Source organism: Panthera uncia (genome assembly GCF_023721935.1).
Source record: "Panthera uncia isolate 11264 chromosome C1 unlocalized genomic scaffold, Puncia_PCG_1.0 HiC_scaffold_3, whole genome shotgun sequence".
Taxonomy (NCBI): Eukaryota; Metazoa; Chordata; class Mammalia; order Carnivora; family Felidae; genus Panthera; species Panthera uncia.
In genome coordinates this window covers 63,079,457-63,097,817 of record NW_026057584.1, presented here as the reverse complement: position 1 = coordinate 63,097,817, position 18,361 = coordinate 63,079,457, and the positions used below count along the sequence as shown (strand labels likewise).

At 39.4% G+C, this 18,361-nt stretch overlaps 1 protein-coding gene across 1 annotated transcript in view; it reads left to right on the top strand.

The window, feature by feature from the left end:
• Positions 1-16,335, top strand: part of CERS6 (ceramide synthase 6) — a 331,299-nt gene extending 314,964 nt beyond the window's left edge. Inside the window, exons 9-10 of the mRNA XM_049616074.1 lie at positions 7,306-7,462; positions 10,921-16,335. Of these exons, the coding sequence (XP_049472031.1) occupies positions 7,306-7,462; positions 10,921-11,073 (310 nt within the window). The 3' untranslated portion in view covers positions 11,074-16,335. The remainder of the gene's footprint in view (positions 1-7,305; positions 7,463-10,920) is intronic.
• The last annotated feature ends 2,026 nt before the right edge of the window (positions 16,336-18,361 follow it).

Genomic DNA, 18,361 nt, shown 5'->3' with positions numbered 1-18,361 from the left:
TGTTCCTGTTGTAAATAGCCACACTGTAAATGACATATTCCTACAAGGCCACTAGACCTTCCCTCTGCATTTCTTACCAGAGCCCAGTGGGTCCCCTCAGGAATGAGTTCGGTAGACTCTAGGAATGGGCAGTCTTTTCTACTCTGAGTTAATTGATTAGACTCAGAAACTTTGACGATAGGAGAAAGAATCTCACAACCAGAGTTCCACTTTGGTATGTGTTTGGCCTTTTGTTTTCTCTCACTGCTACAAAAAATACGGCTCACATCCCCAAGGGAAGGGAAAAGGGAGAAAAGGGCAAAGAAACCCATGGCAAGCTGTGAGATTTTCCTGTTCCACCTTGGCCCAAGAGCACTACCTGTCACTGGTCTTGCTAGGCATGGTCCCTACAATGGACATGAGCATGAAGCAGCCCTTCAGGGAAAGAGCAGGAAAGGGGAGGTTTCAGAATCTGGTCTTCCACCCTAAGTCTATGATGATGGGGTGATGGTTTTACACTCTTTTAGGAAAGTGGAGAATGATTGCCTGGAATCTCAGACTTTCTTAGATGTTCACCTGCCCAGGAGGCACAAGGCTCTCTCTCCCACTTTCTCCCATTTTTAGAACAAGATCTTTGCTTTTATGTCTGAAATATTTCATATACATGACAAGGTATTGGTGAAAGGCATTATATGATGTCCAGTAATGGAGATCATTCTGTGTCAGGATTTAGGGTTTGAATGCGGTGGGCCACAGTGGGAAAACCAGTTAAATAAGCCCAAATGGGTCATTTAAGCAAGAGGGGCCTGGAAACAGATATTGAACCCAAGGGATAAAAATCCCAGGGAAAAAGGGCTGGGAATGACAGGCCATAGGAAGCACAAATGTTAAAGCACAGGTGTGTTTGTGTACTTTCTCTGTTGTAACATGGCAGTCGTTGGCCTTGTGCTGGGGCCAAGGGTGAAGGACTAAGGAAAGGTCTGGAGGAGCTGAATAAAGACTGTAGGAATAGTGGGACCTAAAGACCCAGACCAGTAGACACAGGTGGGTTCAAATCCCAGCTGATCCCACCTACTAGATCTGACCTTGGAAAATTTATTTACATTCCTTGTGTTTTAGTTTCTTCATCTGTAAAACAGATACTTAAAAAAAAAAAAAAAAAAAAAAAAAAAAAAAAAGGGATTAAATGAGTTATGTAAAGCCAGAGCCCAGTTCCTAGCATATAGTTAATGCTCAATAAATACTGGCTAGTATAAGTATTACTACTATACAGGGATCTCACAGGGATGTAGAGAGGACTAACTGAAACAATGTGTGTAACATGTTTGGCACAGTACTCAACACACATTAGCTATAGAGAACCAGTCAAAAGTCTGTCTTAAGGGGCATGTGGGCAACACAGGGCTAGGCAGAGGGTTGAAAACAAGCATGTTGGAATCAGAATGTATCAAGGACATGGCCTTGGCTAGAGGGACTCGGGTTGGCAGATCAGTAACATAGACAAGTGGACGAGTGGAGGGGTTGGGAATTCAGGCAGACAGACAGCAATGGAGCACCAAGAGGGCAGTGACTAATTTTGAGAAAAACATCTGCCCCAGCCAGGAAGTCACCACTTAGAAGAGTATAAGTGACCAGTTCCTAAGTCTGGTCAAGCTAGGACCAAAAAATAAAAATAAATGAATTGATCCCACAGTCTTATTCAGATGGGAATATGGCAGAACAGGTATGTCCACTGCTAAATCAGAGATGGTCCATCCATGTTCAAGTTTAGCTTCCTGTTAGATTACTTCTCTGTCTGCTACAAACTTCATGAATCTATTATTCAAAATAATTTGGTACCCATGCTAGAAGCTACCCAGAGCTTTCCTCCAAAACAACTTGCTGACCAACAATAGCATTTTGGAAAAATCTGAGGTGCTGGGGAGATTATATGTTAAAAGAAAATTACGCACGTGGTTGTAAGCCTTTTGCAGCCTTGCCTATGCAACACTTGACCAATTGTTTAGGCCTTAAGCTTTTATTACCTTAGGAGAACCAGGACAAAGAACATTGCATATCACAGTGAATTAATTATCAGACTCTTCTTTTTCAGGTATTAAGTACCCAGTGTTTCTGTTCAGAGTAAGTTTTAAGTGCTTTTGTGTCAGCATCTACTTTAACATGAGCAAAACATGCCAATAGATTATTGACTGTCTTTAGGTCAAATCTACTTTGCGTTTATGTTTTGTGTAGTTTCAAATGAAAATATATGCCAGAGATCCACACATCATGAAATATACTGAAATCTGCCTAGGAAAGCAAAGCCAAGACCATTCAAAAGCTCTGAAGTAAAGAACACCTTGATTTTGACTATAAAGCAAATTTTACTTTTTAATCTACCCTCATTTGTATTATGCAGCTCTACTCAAAGTGAGACCTTGACCCTGATTCTCCTAGAGAAGCAATCTTCGCTTTCTTTGGATATTAAACATGGGTCCAATTATTGTTGTGGTTTTTATATAGATCATTCCAGAAATCCCCAACCCAAGGCTCAGGTGGAGCTTTTTGGTAGGGGTGGAGAGAAGGAGTGAGGCATAGTCTGTGGTTGCTTGCTGTGGTCAGGGGCTTGGGCTCATCATGAACATCCACTTGTAACTCATTCACACAACGAGAGAACCTGGGCCTCTCATCTTTAAATCTCAGTCACCATTATATATGGTCCTACCTCTAAACTACTGTAACATTTTAAAAGCAAGATTAGAGCCAAAAGTGAGACTGTTCATCTAACTTTATGTATTAAAGATAATGAACTTAAACTTTGAGTTGGCAGTCATAAGAATGAAGGAATGAAGCACTGGTTATACTTTTTCCAAATGAGACAACAGTGAAGATCGTCTACACTTGTGCTGTGTTACATTATGAGACTTCCAGAATTCTGAGGCCTGAAGGGAAAGCAGAAATCACATTGATGCTTAGAATATGAATAAGTCCTTAAATATCATGTTAAAATGTTACTACTGTGTTTTTGCTTTTAAAAAAAGATTGTAAACTTTCCACTTGTGCATGAATGTCCGTCCGTATCCATGACCTAGGATAGTCTGTATAATCTTTCTGTGATAATTATTTTAGGTGAAGACTCTAAAAGGTAAGTGTGAGCACAAGTAATTTTAAGTCATGGTCAAATTAAATTCTTATGATTCATTAAACATCCATTAAAATAACTCATCAAGGCTAATCTATCTGTTGGGGTAGAAGATGGTGCATCTGCATGTCACCAAAAATTTCCTGGAGCTCAGCTTTGCCCTGCAAGGAATCAAGAATCATGCAGGAAGAAATAACTACAGACTGAAGCCTCCTCATCCCATTGTTTAGCAAGATTCTTAGAAGAGTGTAACCTGAAGATCCAGTGATTCTTGTGCTGGGAGCCACACCTTGGCAGACAGTTCTGGTAGAATAGACCTATTTGAGCATGCTTTGTATGTGCGTGATGTGCCATCTAGTGGTTAAGTGAGCCTAACATTAATGAAAAGGAAAATGATCCTTTCTGGTCCCTTAATGGCTCCAAACTCTCTACAGCAGTAGAGAGCAGCAACAGTAGGTTTGACACTGTAGCCCATTGCTTAGGAAAGAAAAAAGAATCTATTTTCTTAGAAGCCATATGGTGAAACCAGATTATTGGGGGGGGGGGGGGGGGGGAGGGGAACACTGGTATGATAGTAATTATGCAAGCCAGAGATTGATGGCATTTGGTCCACAAAGTACTTTCTCCATTTTCTTTTACTGAGGTATGATTCCCAGTATAGTGCCCAACTGTTCAGTATATAGCTTGATACGTTTTCATATTTGTGAAGCTTACATATGTATAATCCACATAATCACCATATGGATCAAGATCTGGAACGTTTCCAGCATCCCAGAAGCCTCTCTCTATGAGTGCTTAGAGATAACCCGTGTTCAGAGCTTATCACCATAAATTTGCAATAGTATCATTAAAGTATATACTCCTAACCCTAACCTCCAAGAAAGGATAAAATCCTGTAATCACCATTTCAACAGTTTGCCCAAAAAAGGAACAGTTTCCTCATCAAACATTCTGTATCTAAACCAATGCCCATTTCCTGGGTTTGCTGTTTTTCAGAGTCCATGTGCTGTAATGATATCTCTCTCCCCAGTTTAAATTCCTAATATATTGTTTTTCTTACCAAGCTTCTCACTGAGAGATATATCCCCTGGGGGCACTGAGTGTATTTTCCCAAGTGTCTCTGCAGGCATCCAAGTCAATTTTCAAAGAAATCCCATTACTTTTGAGCAGTATCTCAGAGCTGCCACTGATTGTCATGGCAAAGCCTATGAATTCTGATGCAGCATTTCAGAAATTAATGTGAATGCCATGTCACCAGTGACTGCATGACACCTTGTTCAAATTAAGCCGAGCAAATCATAATGGTGAAAAAGGCTCTCAACCTATGATCCAGCAAAGGCTAATTTATAATGAATAGCATAATGCAATCATTGTTGCTATTTCTACAGGACCTCTTTCTGTTCAAATGAAACTAGATTCCCTCTGAATGTCAGAACATATAATATGTCACAAAGCAGAGCTGGTTCTGAAATAAAATTGTTATTTTTCCAGAGCTGCCTTGTGCGGGCCTATTTATTTGATTACTAAACACACATACAATCAACCAACATGTCCAGAAAGCATGTTACTTCTAGGTGTTCTGCAAGGTGCTGGAGAGAGAAAAGTGTAAGGTGCGTGGGTCCTGCCTTACTGCCACGGGGTTGAACCTTACTTCGATCTGTTGTCCCTGGGCTGGCAAGCTGGTATGGCTGCCTCTTGGGATAATGAACAAGACTGAAATGTAGGCTTATCCTAATGTGCTCCTTTTTAAAAATAACGTGTATTTTTTCTAATTATTTTTAATAGATTTGGAAAAAAGAAGAATGTAAGGAAGAAAATACAAAATTCCTTAATTCACTAAAGAAAGTCTATAATGACTTTAATTCCTTTCAAGGAATTAGAGTTTTCTGGCTTTTCTCTGTGTCTATGTGACCCTTAACACAGGTTTGAACTACATGGGTCCACTTACACATAGATTTTTTCAATAAATATAGTACTGTAAATGAATTTTCTTTTCCTTGTGATTTTCTTAATACTTTTCTCTAGCTTACTTTATTGTAAGAATACAGTATATAATACATATAACAAACAAAATATGTGTTGACTGTTTATGTTATCGGAAAGGTTTACAGTCTACAATAGGCTATTAGTAGTTAAGTTGGGGGAAGTCAAAAGTTTCACACGGAGTTTTGACTGCATGAGGGGTTGGTGCCCCTAACCTGTGCTGTTCAAAGGTCAACAATATTTATTTTATGAAGTTGAGGTGATACTACATATTTTTCTCTATCATAAGAAACTCTTAAAACATGTTCAATACTTGAGTGAGTTCATATTTTCTGGAATAAAAATGAAAACTAATTTCTTAACTGTTTCCTATTATTAGAAATTTTTATTGCTTGCTATTTCTAAAATAGTTATAGAGATTTGATGTTTATGTACTTCAAATGAGGTCTTAGACATTCTACCACCATACTCAATGGCCAGAACTTTCAGAATTGTGTTAAATAATAATGGTGATGCTGGCTGGTTGTGGTTTGTCTCTGATTATAAAGGCAGTAACTCTGGTGTTATTAAATATGATGACACGGGGCGCCTGGGTAGCTCAGTCGGTTAAGCGTCCAACTTCAGCTCAGGTCACGATCTCGCGTCCGTGAGTTCGAGCCCCGCGTCGGGCTCTGGGCTGATGGCTAGAGCCTGGAGCCTGCTTCTGATCCTGTGTCTCCCTCTCTCTCTGCCCCTCCCCCGTTCATGCTCTGTCTCTCTCTGTCTCAAAAATAAATAAAAATGTTAAAAAATTAAATATGATGACAGCTGACTTGAGCTGGTTAAAATCATATTAAGGAAATCCTTTGAGCTCTAGTTTTTAAACATCAGCAGTGGGGAATTGAACATTACCAAATGTCTTTCAGTGCTATTGAAATAACTGGGTTTGTCCCAGTTTGGCCCATGGATGTGTAATACATTATATTAACAGATTTTCTAATATTAGTCCCTTTCCACCAAAATGAATTCTACTATGTTGTAGAGTAATACACTTATAATGAATTATAAAATTCAGTTCCATACTATTGATTTTTGTACATTGTTCTCGAGAGACCACTAGTGTGACAGGATCAGAAACATGCTTTGTGCATCTCCTTCTGGCCTATAAATGAGGGTTGCTGAAATTAGGGATGGGAAACCTGTTTGTGTCTATTATCCATTCCCCTTTTTTTCTTCTTATCCAAGTGCAAATTAAGTTTCTTTCCTTTTATGAACAAAGTAGTTTTCCTAACCTCCCTCAAAGCACTCATCATACTCTTTCTTATATTAAAATTAAAATTTTCTATATATCTGTCTTCTGTTCTTGTGGGAGTAGCCTATGTCTTATGAGTTTTCCATCCCTACCCCTTAGCCAATAAGTATTGTCCACCTAGCTTCTCCTCGGGTCCCAGAAAGCACTGCAGTGGCAGATGGTGGAAATACACTTAGATGAGTTTGGTCAACATCCTTAGATCTTCAGACAAAGCCCTGCAGTAAGCTTAGGAGGCAAGCAAGGAAGTCAGAGTGATTGTGAAGTTCTGTGGGCACCATGTTTCTTTATGGCAATAATATGAGTCCAGAAGGTATGAATCAACTTCTAAAGTCATAGGAGAGGACGCAGCAGGGACAAGAGTGAAGCACTGAAACCAGCCCTCATGTACCTACCCCAGGTGGCTGCTCCATCCTGGTCTTGATGATAGATTACAGAGAGAACAAATTACTTCAAATACTTTTTGCCTGGCTGTAAGTATATTCTAACCACCACTGTGCTAGGCATACAGTTTAAACTTCCTAACTAGTGTTTCTGGAATTAACCTTTGTTCCTGCAATGTAATGTTATCAAATAGTATTCCTCACACTTAAAGACCAAAGGCAACTTTGGAGACAAAACAGGCCTTTTAACAAGTAGTAAGAGAGAGAATGACAACCCAAAACGTCATGGAAATTAATGGAGGAAATGACAACAGAAGTGAAAGGGGAGAAGAAGTTCACTGGTCCAGCTGGAATTAAAATGAGTGTTAAGAAACCAGGGAAATAGTTCCAGCAAGGACTCTTCCAAGTACCTGGTCACGTTTCAGACCATCCTTGCAGGGTGGGACTAGTTAGTGGATATTGTTGGCTTTGTGTTGGTGCGCACTAACTGAAGGGCCTTTGAAAGCAAAGTGGAAAGCTGTGTTCAGTGATTACTTTCTCTTTTTCCTTAGGGTGTTAAATACCACGTTATTTGAAAGCTGGGAGATCGTTGGACCTTACCCTTCCTGGTGGGTGTTTAATCTACTGCTGTTGCTAGTACAAGGCTTGAACTGCTTCTGGTCTTACTTGATCATAAAAATGGCTTGCAAAGCTATTTCAAAAGGCAAGGTAAGATAAAACTTGCTATTTCTAATATGTCCCAGAAAATTATATTTTTGGTTCTTCTTCATCAGCAGAAATACTATTATTTCAAAATTCATCAAAACTTGTATTTTTTCTTCATGATTTAGCATAACCTCCTAGAAACACAAACCAAATTTTCATTTTCTTCTGTCCAGTTAATTTTTTTTAACTTGTGGTATCGCTTTGATGACGATTCCCACTGATCTGTATTTATAATTCTAGATTTAATGATGATAATGTTATTTGTCATGTTCTTTCACTGCCTCTGTCTCCCATGGTCCTTCTCTGATTAAACTTCTACCAAACAGAAATTTAATAATTTCTTTCCTTTTATGAAAAGGGTTGCTTGATGCAGCATGCCCATTTGTGATTTTTCCAATAAAACTCAGCTAAATATCTTTGTTTAAATATAGACTCATGAGGCTGATTCAAATAAAGTTTCTTGAGAGCAGTGGCTTTTCCAGAATGTTCTCTGTGACATTTTCTTACTTTCATTGTTTGTTCTCTTCCTTCTGCCACCCTGGAAGGCTGGGAAGTGGAACCCTTTACATGTAAGTTCCTCAGACCTCTCTCTCTGTCCTTGTTTTGGGTGCCACTCTTGCCTGTTGGAGGGGCACGCAGATGCTTTTGTTCCCATGCATATTGTTCTGGCTAATCTGTTGGCACTGGCCAGAGGCTTTAACTGAGATGTGGCTCCCACCAGGTGCAAAGGATACCAGGAACAGCTCAGTGAGTGCCCTTTGCGTGAACTTGCATCCTGCTAAATTTTGCACGATCCAGCAGGAGGAGAGGAATTTTTTCACTGGTGTTTAACATGTTTGCTTAAAAAAAAGAGAAATAGACCAAAGTGAAGTAGGAAAAACAGAACTAAGTTGGGGCAAGGATCAACGTGGTCCAGAAAGGAGGTTGGAGCATCAGCTGTTTGCCTGCTCTGCCCTGACCACTTGGTCCTGGCCTCTTCTGTGGAGCTCAAGGCATCTAGTTATGTACTATGAAGGCAGTTCTCAGCATCAGCTTTTATATATCCAACATATTTGGACCAAATAACTGTTGAGAGGCAAAAGGTTCATTTTTTTTCTCTGTGACCTCTTCATCCTTAAAATGAGCACGTATTTCTGTTAAAACACACTCCTTTCCTCATTTGGATACAAATTACATCAACGTGCACAATATTATCAGTATAACAGTAATTGGAGATGCAAGGGCACAGTAGATTCCATTACTTGTCTCCTTATTGCATTGCTGTTTCCACCAGACGTCTTGTCTTCTCTCCAAATTATTCCTCAGGCTTACATAGAGATGATTATTAATTTTATGGCAGATCTCAGGCTTCAGAATATCTTAACTGCCATTGCTCTTCATCCAGAACAGTAAGAATTCTTCATGGCCATGGGTAATGGACAGTATTTTTCTGTGGGTTATCTTGAGACATGTTAAATTATTAATTTCCTTGAAGGTAACATAAATATAGACTTTTTTTTTCCAAATGCAATTAAAAATAATCTTACTAAGCATGCAAATGTAAATTAATCACTTTGAATCTGGAGTTTTCTTTCCTCTTTAGCAGCTTAATTTATGACTAATGGATTTCTAAATGTAGTGGTGCTTTACTATCATGCTATCTTTGTGACCCATGGTTTTTTTTTAAGTTAAAGTATCCTAAATAATTCAGTCCTTTTTGTTTTTCTGTATCTAAATCTTCTTGATGGTGGTCCTTTTGAGTTCAGTCTCATCTCAAGGAGCATTGGAGTGAAGTCCATTTTTACCGTATTTATTTTAGTTGTTTCTGGTTAGAAAGGAGCAGGTGCCATGCATACATGTTCACACTCTGTCCTGTCCACACCCACCTGACAGAGATGATGTTGTCCTGCAGCAATCGTGGCTTCTCAAGTTGGGGGCAGTGGTGGCAGAGAGAGGATGTGATGTGAAAAAGCCCCCAGTTCATTCCGATATACCTCCCAGGAAACTCTGCCAATGCACTTCTTAGACAATCACGGGCAACTAGATTTGGGAAACCCAATGAAGCCAGGCCCCAGGTCCCTATTGCTACCCCACTTAGGAAATAAATGAACAGTGCTCAGTTACTCAGATGGCTTAAGGCCTGTTGGGTAAAAATGTTTACCATAATTTAGACAGAGTAAGAGGTTCAAACATGTTAATTTTAAAAGCAGTTGAGGATTTTCTTAAACCCTCCCTAAATGACTTTTTTTTTTTGTTAGACTGTGACTTTATTTTGTCCTTTATGGTAATGCATAGATTTATATGCTGGTGCCTAAGTTTGTGATCCTCATTACATAATGAGACTGGGTGGAGGATTGAAGAACCTTGGAATAATGATCAATAGATTTTCTTTGGAAAATATTGTATTTTACTTTGTTTTATTTTATTAATTTTTTTAACGTTTATTTATTTGTGAGAGACAGAGTATGAGTGGGGAAGGGGAAGAGAGAGAGGGAGACACAATCCGAGGCAGGCTCCAGGCTCTGAGCTGTCAGCACGACATGGGGATCGAACCCACAAACCGCGAGATCATGACTGAGCTGAAAGCAGACGCTCAACTGACTGAGCCATCCAGGCGCCCCAATAAATGAATAAACTTAAAAAAAATGTTTATTTATTTTTGAGACAGAGACAGAGCATGAGCAGGGGAGGGGCAGAGATAGAGAGGGAGACACAGAATCTGAAACAGGCTCCAGGCTCTGAGCTGTCAGCACAAAGCCCGACACAGGGCTCAAACCCACAAGTTGTGAGATCATGACCTGAGCCAAAGTCGGACACTTAACCGACTGAGCCACCCAGGCACCCCAATCTTTGGGAAATATTTTAAACTAGACCTCACCCAGCAGGTTCCCAAAATGCCTCCTATTGCCATTAGTTGTTACATAGTACATAACACATAATTTCTACTTAATTTTAGCAGATAGAATAGGAAAACAAATTAAATCATAAAATAATGCATTACAAAGCCAAATAAGAATGACTTTTTAAATGATCTAAGCTAGTGAATATCACAATTAGTGTGGCTAATCCTTTATGGGATTTTCATGGAGAATGTGATCATCAGAGAGTAAATTGATCCATTTGTACCAAATTCCTATAATGCCATTCCAATAGCATAGTGTGGTACTTTGCCAGTAAGAGTGGGTTTCATGGTCTGGTACATTCTCATTGTCCAAAGGTACCTTAAAGTCAGTATGTCTAGCCCAGCCCCCTATGATGCCAAATCTACCTACATTCCTTGATAATTGACTTTGTCACCCAAATTATATATCTCCAGTGAAGGAGAACTTACTATAATGGAATATAATAGGCAATATTCCTATCCTTTTTGACTTTTAACATTTGGATGTTTCTCTTCACGTACAATTACATGTACTTCTGAGCATGCCATACTTTAATGATTCCTTAGGAGCTGGTTGCATTCACCTTCTTGTATTCCACAGGTGTCCAAGGATGATCGAAGTGATATTGAGTCTAGCTCAGATGAGGAAGATTCAGAACCTCCAGGAAAGAACCCCCACACTGCAACCACCACCAATGGGACCAGTGGTACCAATGGGTATCTCCTGACTGGGTCTTGCTCCGTGGATGATTAATTACTCAAAACTACAAGTCCCGAACAAAGTGAACTATTTGTTCCTGGAAGCATTTAATAAGTTGCAAATGTAGTTCCTTTCATTATATCTCAGCACCAGAAACAAAAATTAGGATTATCTCAAAGCATTTTGAATAGTGCACTGCCATATGTCCTGTCTGTGAATGAAGAAGAATTACCATTCTCTATATGTAGGCATGCTGTATGTAATTGACACAAGGGAACAGTATTTGCATTTGTACTGTCTTAGAATATTATTTATATTTCGTATTTGTTTGTAAATCTGTGGACAAAAGAGGGTTTCCTCACTCCTTTTACTCTCTGGGTTCATGACAGTGAGGGAGATGCTCCATCTGCTTCTACCCCTTTCTATTGCTATGACTCAGTTCGCTAGGAGCATCAGCTTAATTTGTCACTTAGAGCAAGCAAAACCCAGTGCAAGATTCTTGTACCACTCCAAATAGGTTTGCTTTCTTTGTATTACAGTGCCTGTTTTGAAACTGCCTATATAGTCTCAGTGACCATTTTCCCAGTGTAAAGTTCAATCAGGATGAGCTAGGCTTTTTAATTGTCACTCTTTGTGGTCAATTAGCAGTTCAAATTTAAAAGTATGGTTTGAAATAGACATAATGTCTTGTGCACACAGCCAAGATTTCTTTAGTGAGTATGATAGCTAATTGAAGATAAACCTTGTAGGTTACAGAGACTTTTTTTTTTAATTCTCTATTATGATGTCAGTGCTTTGGCTCTGAAGGAAGACATTTGCTTAAGGTCATAGTTACAAACAATGAAGTCATTCTTACTATTGGGAATTTGTCCCTTGATCTGAGAATAGCAGAAAGAGAACAGCTGATTTCAACCAGATTTCAGCACTACCCCTATAATTACCACAGTCTTCTGTCATGTCATGAAAAAAAGAAGCTAAGCATATTTTGGGACAGCAAAGGAGACTTCGAACAGTTGGCAAAGGTCACCTCTGGTGCAAAGCACTTTATTGCAACCAGCATTCGAGGAAGTGTCCTATCTAGTATTTGATTTTGATGTTTCTATTTTTCTGAGTAACGTAAAACCAGTGGGAGAAGGAAGATTTTACTCTTTGTCTTTTCTCCTTAAATATGACCTGCAGTGACTCTCCTGTTATAAGAAACTGAGCAGTGTTGCACTTGAGGCCCTTTGGTTAGCTTCCTTGAAGATTTGTTCAGTTTCCAAGAATTTTTATTCAAATAGAGCTATTTCCAGAAAAAAATAATAAAAATTGTACTGGACTACAGCAGTATCAGCAGTGAGAAAGATTGTTGAAAAGTAAGTTGCTCTAGTCTCCTACATGGCAGTGTTATTTATGTATAAGTAAGAAAACCATACACATAAACCAAAGACTTTATCTGTTTTCTTCCACTTCTAAGTAAGAGGGAATAAAAAGGTATTACAAACACTTACTTCATGAACAAAACAAGAGTCCAGAACCACAGTGCAATAATATAAATGTGAGTCAAAGGATAGTAAAGACAACAGCAGAAATAGTAGGGAGTGCACATCCTGCTTCCAGCCATACACATTCGATTCTAATTTTTGAAAAAAATTGAGATGAATCTTTGTGCCCACAGTTCGCAACCTGTGAGTTAATAGTTAATACTCCCAAACTAAAACCTCACACTATAATATTAAATCTTTCCCCTCTTATATACGAAATAGTATGTTTCTGATAAGGTCCACAGTAATAATTAAAGAGCCTTAGACATATGTCTATTGATAAAACAGTGCAACTAATTCTTCTTGTAAAGCTTTATTATTTTATTCAACAAAACAAGAATATGTCTAGGAGTGTAAGTTGTGGATGGTTTGAGACCAGTCATAAAACATCAATAGTACTTGTTAGTCATCTGAACATCTGACATCTGAACATCTCAACATCTCAATGTCTGCATTGATAAAATGCAGATATATCAAATGGAACAGCAAGCATGTTATATAGCTGAAAATTTTTGAGGTGAAAGTTTCCTTTTTTACCAACTAAAATATGGAAAAGAAGAGTGAGTTGTACCTTGCTTTAGTGTCTGGAGTAAGTCCTCTCAATGGGGGAAATAAACCAGAGAACCACAATGTGTTCAAATTTGGATCATCTGACACCCCACCACAGAAGAATAATTTGAAAAGATTGGCTTGTAAATTAATGGTTTAGAAGAGTTGCATGAAATGAAGTAAATTGAGTTAGTCTTTAGCAAAGGCAAATCTAAGCAAACTTTTGTTTCTCCCAAAAGTCACTTAGAAGGAGGACTGAGAATACTCAGAGCCTCAGTGACCAGTGACATTAACTTAACACAGTCCCCTATATATCTATAGATTTTTATTTGATTTTGCCTTTTAGGGCAAAGAGTTCTTTTTGACTAATCAAAGTTGGTGTTTGTAGGCCTGTTAAGATTAAAAATAATACATTTCTGTCTACTCCTCCCCCATGGTAGCATGATAAGACTGAGAGAGAAAAATATGTGAGATATCTTATCTTCTACTTGTGCCAGGCCATAGCTTTGGAAGTGTATTTTGTAAATTCAACTGTAGGTTACTGAGAGTGTTGTTTCCCATTAATTAACTTAGCCTGTGCTGAGATCTCCTTCCTCCTGGTCATATTCAAACCTTCCCAGGGTACCAAGGGGTATGTGGGAAGGAGTCTAGAAAAAGTAATATTTTATTCTCTAATGCTATAGCTTTTCTAGATCTCTTAGTGGGGAAAAAAAGTAGAAAATTGAGTAGAATTTGGCCTTGAGTCAATAAATGATATGAAAATGTGTGATCCATGTATGTACATGTATATTTCTCCAAAAACATGATAAAACCAAAATATCACAGACTCATCCTTACCCATATTTTTTTTCATAAAAACTATCCATCGTGTACAATAAAAACTTCCCACCTCCCTCTCAACTTCCTGTTCATACTCCTCACCCAGCTGAAAGTGGTAGGATCCCTTTGGCCTCTTGCCTCAGAGCTAGGATCACAGAGGGCCTAAGGTCAGAGTATAAGCCAAATATAGTTCGCATTTCCAAATTCAGTGGTACGGATGTTGAGAATAGAGGAGTAAGTGTCAGTGTTATGGATTATTAAGCTGAATGTTGGTGAAAAATGCGTATGGTTGCTGCTTCACCCCAGGGTTTTATTAACATCCAGTCCCTGCCAGGCTGCTAGACAGATGGTGTCCTGAGGTACCATCCAGTAATGAAACAGGTATCTGACAAAAATGAACTAGGAAGAAAGGTAGGATCCCCAAAGAAAGCAAGCAGTTGGGTCACAGAAATAACTCTTCCGTGAGATAAAGTCCGACTACGTTTAGCCAAACTGGTAGGTGAACCTCAAAATGTTCAGTTCTGTTGCCAACTTTCCATTCTGAGTATTTGATAGAGGTTGGATTTGAGCAAACTGAATGCTTTCACCTTGGGCAGAAAGGGTCTGGATCTCCCACTCTATTTATTTCAACCTCATTGCTATTTGGGCTGAAGTAAAAAATGAGATTTCCATTCAGTTCACCTGAGTCTTTGCAAAAAAGCTCTTCAGAGAGAACTTTATGGACACCAATGATTGTTCCCATTCTCTTCATGATTTTGCATCGATAGTTCTTTTTTCCCCTTTCTTAGAAATGTTAATGCCAAAGTTGCCTGAATATTTGAGTATTTTTCCTTAATTTGAAGTGTACAGAATAATTCCAGAGGTGTTAAAAGATTCTGTTTATTTGTGTCTGTGATGATGTCGTTGTGTCCAGAGAGGCTTCAAGCAATCCTTTAGAAACAAAAGGTTAAATGTTTACATTTCATGTGATATTTGAAGTCTTAAGATACTAATTAGCATACTTCTTTTTTCTTTGTCTTTGGCTGATTCCTGCTTTGTAGATAAATATCCGTATCCCTGAAATGTTTATAACATTCAAGCAAGAAAAAAACAAATGACATCAAAGTCAGCCTGATGAGAAAGTGATGACAGGGCACTTTCAGGTGTTAAGTAACTTGTATGGAAAGAGGAAAGGCAGTTAGCTCCATTCATTGCACTTGCTGCCTAGCATGCTGTTCCCGAAAGGAATACCCTCAGTAATTATAAACAGTTCTTGAAGTCATGCCGAATGCAGCAGGTAGTAGTTAGTACTGGTTCTCTATGGCCACCAGGTAGTTCTTTATAGCAACAGGCCAGCAAAGGACCCTGTGGTTTGCCTTTGTGTGTATGGCCTCCCCTCCTCTAGGGGGCGCTTAGTAGACAAGCCCTAGGCCTGTCCATTTGTCCACTCTATGCTGTTGTAACTTCTCTAATACCTATTCAGAGGGAGCAGACCTGATGCTGCTTTTATTAGAGAAGATAAAACATCCTAAGTGACAGTTTGTAAAGTCTGCAGACACCCAAAGGAGAACCTTAGTCTTTTCCAGGTATTTCCAACTTAAGTTCAACCTGAAGCCTTTGAAAGGAATGCCTTACCAAATGGCCACAAGCTAAGACCCCATCAGATCAAAGAAATAAAAGTCTTGGCAACCAGATGGCATATCTTATGGTGTCTCCACAAGACTAAACATTCTCAAGATGGCCAGGAACTGATGGGAGGGAACTGTTAGCCCAAGATCTGTCTTGCTCATCTCATCCACCCACATTCCTTTCAGACTCCTGGAACTCTTGATAAAAGGAAGCCAAAATATTGTCACTTATCGGCTATCCATTTTCCAGTAGCCTTTGGGTCAGTTGATAACCACACTTCTTTCTCTGCCTGATTCCATTTTTATTAAAAACTGTTGTGCCCACGTGAGCCTGTTTTTCTTAACACAGGTCCATGAAAGCTTGGTTTCCTCTTTTGCTATGTGTCACATGGCCTGGAAATCAAGACAGCAGCTGTTGGTATGGTCTCCGTGCTAAGTGAAAAATTAGATTTTATAGAGGTAACTTTTTTTTTCTTTTGGACCTACAGTAATTTTTTAAACTGTCATTGTAAAACTGCCCTTAAAAAATTAGAGGCTTTTAAAGATTACTTGCCAAAGATAAATTAGCTCTGTAATAGGAACAGTTATGTAGCAATTCTGGGACTTTAACTTAGAGATTCATTAATTTAAAGATGGAATACACCCTCCAAGTGTGATTTCCAAAAGTTTCATAAAGCCTCTAAACCTGTGATTCTCATCAGCTCTCGGTTTGCCCACAGAATCAGTTACCTCCATAGCCATTTCTTGTCAAACAAGGGGGAGAGGGTTAGTTTTGGGATTTGATTGTTTTTAATTTGCAGTGAGAAATAGGGTAGGTGATAATACCTTACCTGTTTTCTTAAGACAATTCAGTGCTTGGGCATCTCTGTCAGAAATGGAATGATGTACTGTTAGCCAATTAGAATTATTTTATGTATTGTTGTGTTTCGCTGATTTTTATATGAAAATATAATTATTCATTCCTGATCTCTGGAAGCAATCATTATTATGAGGATCATTTTACTTTGGAAACACTTTCATAATAAAGATAAGTATTAAGAGTAAAGTGTGAATGCCATTTTCTGTAAGCGCTACCCAGCCTGCGTTGGTAATATGTCACATCTTCCTGGACAAGATTTATTTCAGGGCACACACCATCCTGCCAGTTTCCTGCAAACTTTCCTTAAATCCCAGTTTCATAATGGGATTCATAATTCCAGTTACATAATCCCAGGAATCATAATGATTACTGAAAAGGCGGTATTATTTGTTAGATATATGTTATTTTGTCAAGAATTTGGCTAAGCTACTCCATAGTATTGCTGCCTGAGCGTCCATTTTGTTTGCCAGGTGGCCTGCAGGGACTGTTAACTGACACAGTGCTGGTGCCTGTCCTGGAAAGCAGCCCCGAGTCACCAGCAAATGTAGGTCCCTGATATGACTTCCCCAGCAGCTCTTGTGATCATAGTCTCCTCTGCCTGCCAGTACCTGGATGTCTTCTGTGCCTCTTAGCTAAGACCACCATGGGGTTTACCAAAACCCCGCTTTTTTGAATTCACCCATCCAGCCTTAGCCTCAGAAGTCCAAAGCACTCTACTCACGGACTCTAGTAAAGGTGTGTGCCCCAGGTCTTGCCTCTGTCTTCACCCTGCCTTCACCAACCTGTGTGGCCTCTAGAGGCACGCTGTGCACCTCCCCCCCCCCCCCCCCCCGCCATGACCTGTGAATAATAAACCTCTCTGTTTCAATTTCTCTTGTGGTCTGTTGTTGAACTTCGGTTCACCATCTGACACCTTGTGCTCCACTTAACAAATATCAATTTAACATAACTGAAAGATTTGTATGTTGAAAATTAAGATATAGAGGCGCTGGGGTGGCTCAGTCGTTAAGCATCTGACTTTGGCTCAGGTCATGATCTCATAGTTTGTGAATTTGAGTCCCACATCGGGTGAGCACAAGCCCCATTTCAGGTGAAAACAAGCTCCACTTCAGATGAACACAAGTCCTGGTTCGGGTGAGCCTTGCTTCTCTCTCTCTCTCCCTCTCTCTCTCAGTCTCTCTCCCCCTCTGCCCCTCCTGAGATTCTCTCTCTCTGCCCCTCACTCATTTGCACCCTCTCCCTCTGTTTCAGAAAAAAAAAAAAAAATTAAGATCTAAAAACTTCAATGTTAGATTTTATGTAGGGCTTCATTCTGGAAAAAAATATTAAATGGTATTCATAGAGGTAACAGTTCAAATATATCAGACTGCACTGATTTTTCCAAATTATAAAAAGAAGCACTTAGAACATAACAGTCCAAAGTACAACACACGCAAAACTGTCCCTGCCCGTGTGTGAACACCTCATAGGAGCTTGACTGATACCTTCTCGGGGTCCACGCCCTACTTTGTTAGGGCTTCTCTCCCTCTTTCTCAGTCTTCCCCTATGTAACTGTCTCCCCAGCTGCTCTTCTGCTATAAGCTTATGTCATCTAATATCTCAAGAGCCATAAAAATAGCACTGACATTCAACCAGATACACCCCCACTACCACCACCACCAGTATTATGAAAAATAAAGCAGACACCCTATCAAAAATCTTACAAATATTAAAACCACCTCCAACAACAATCTGAGGCACAGAAAGATAGGCTATAAGCAGATATACCACTCTGGAAGCCGTGGACTCTTCCAGTTCTCTAAGTAGAGCAGGATCTAACTATAAGCATCCCTCCCACATAGCCACAATGCAGCTCAGCCTCTCTAGAACCCTTGCTGCTGGGCCAGCCACTTCCACCCCGGGCACATGTTATTTCTGCCCCCTAATTCTGTTTCCACTGAGCCCGCACTGGCTTCACCAGAAGCAGCGGTGGCAGTGCGAACAAC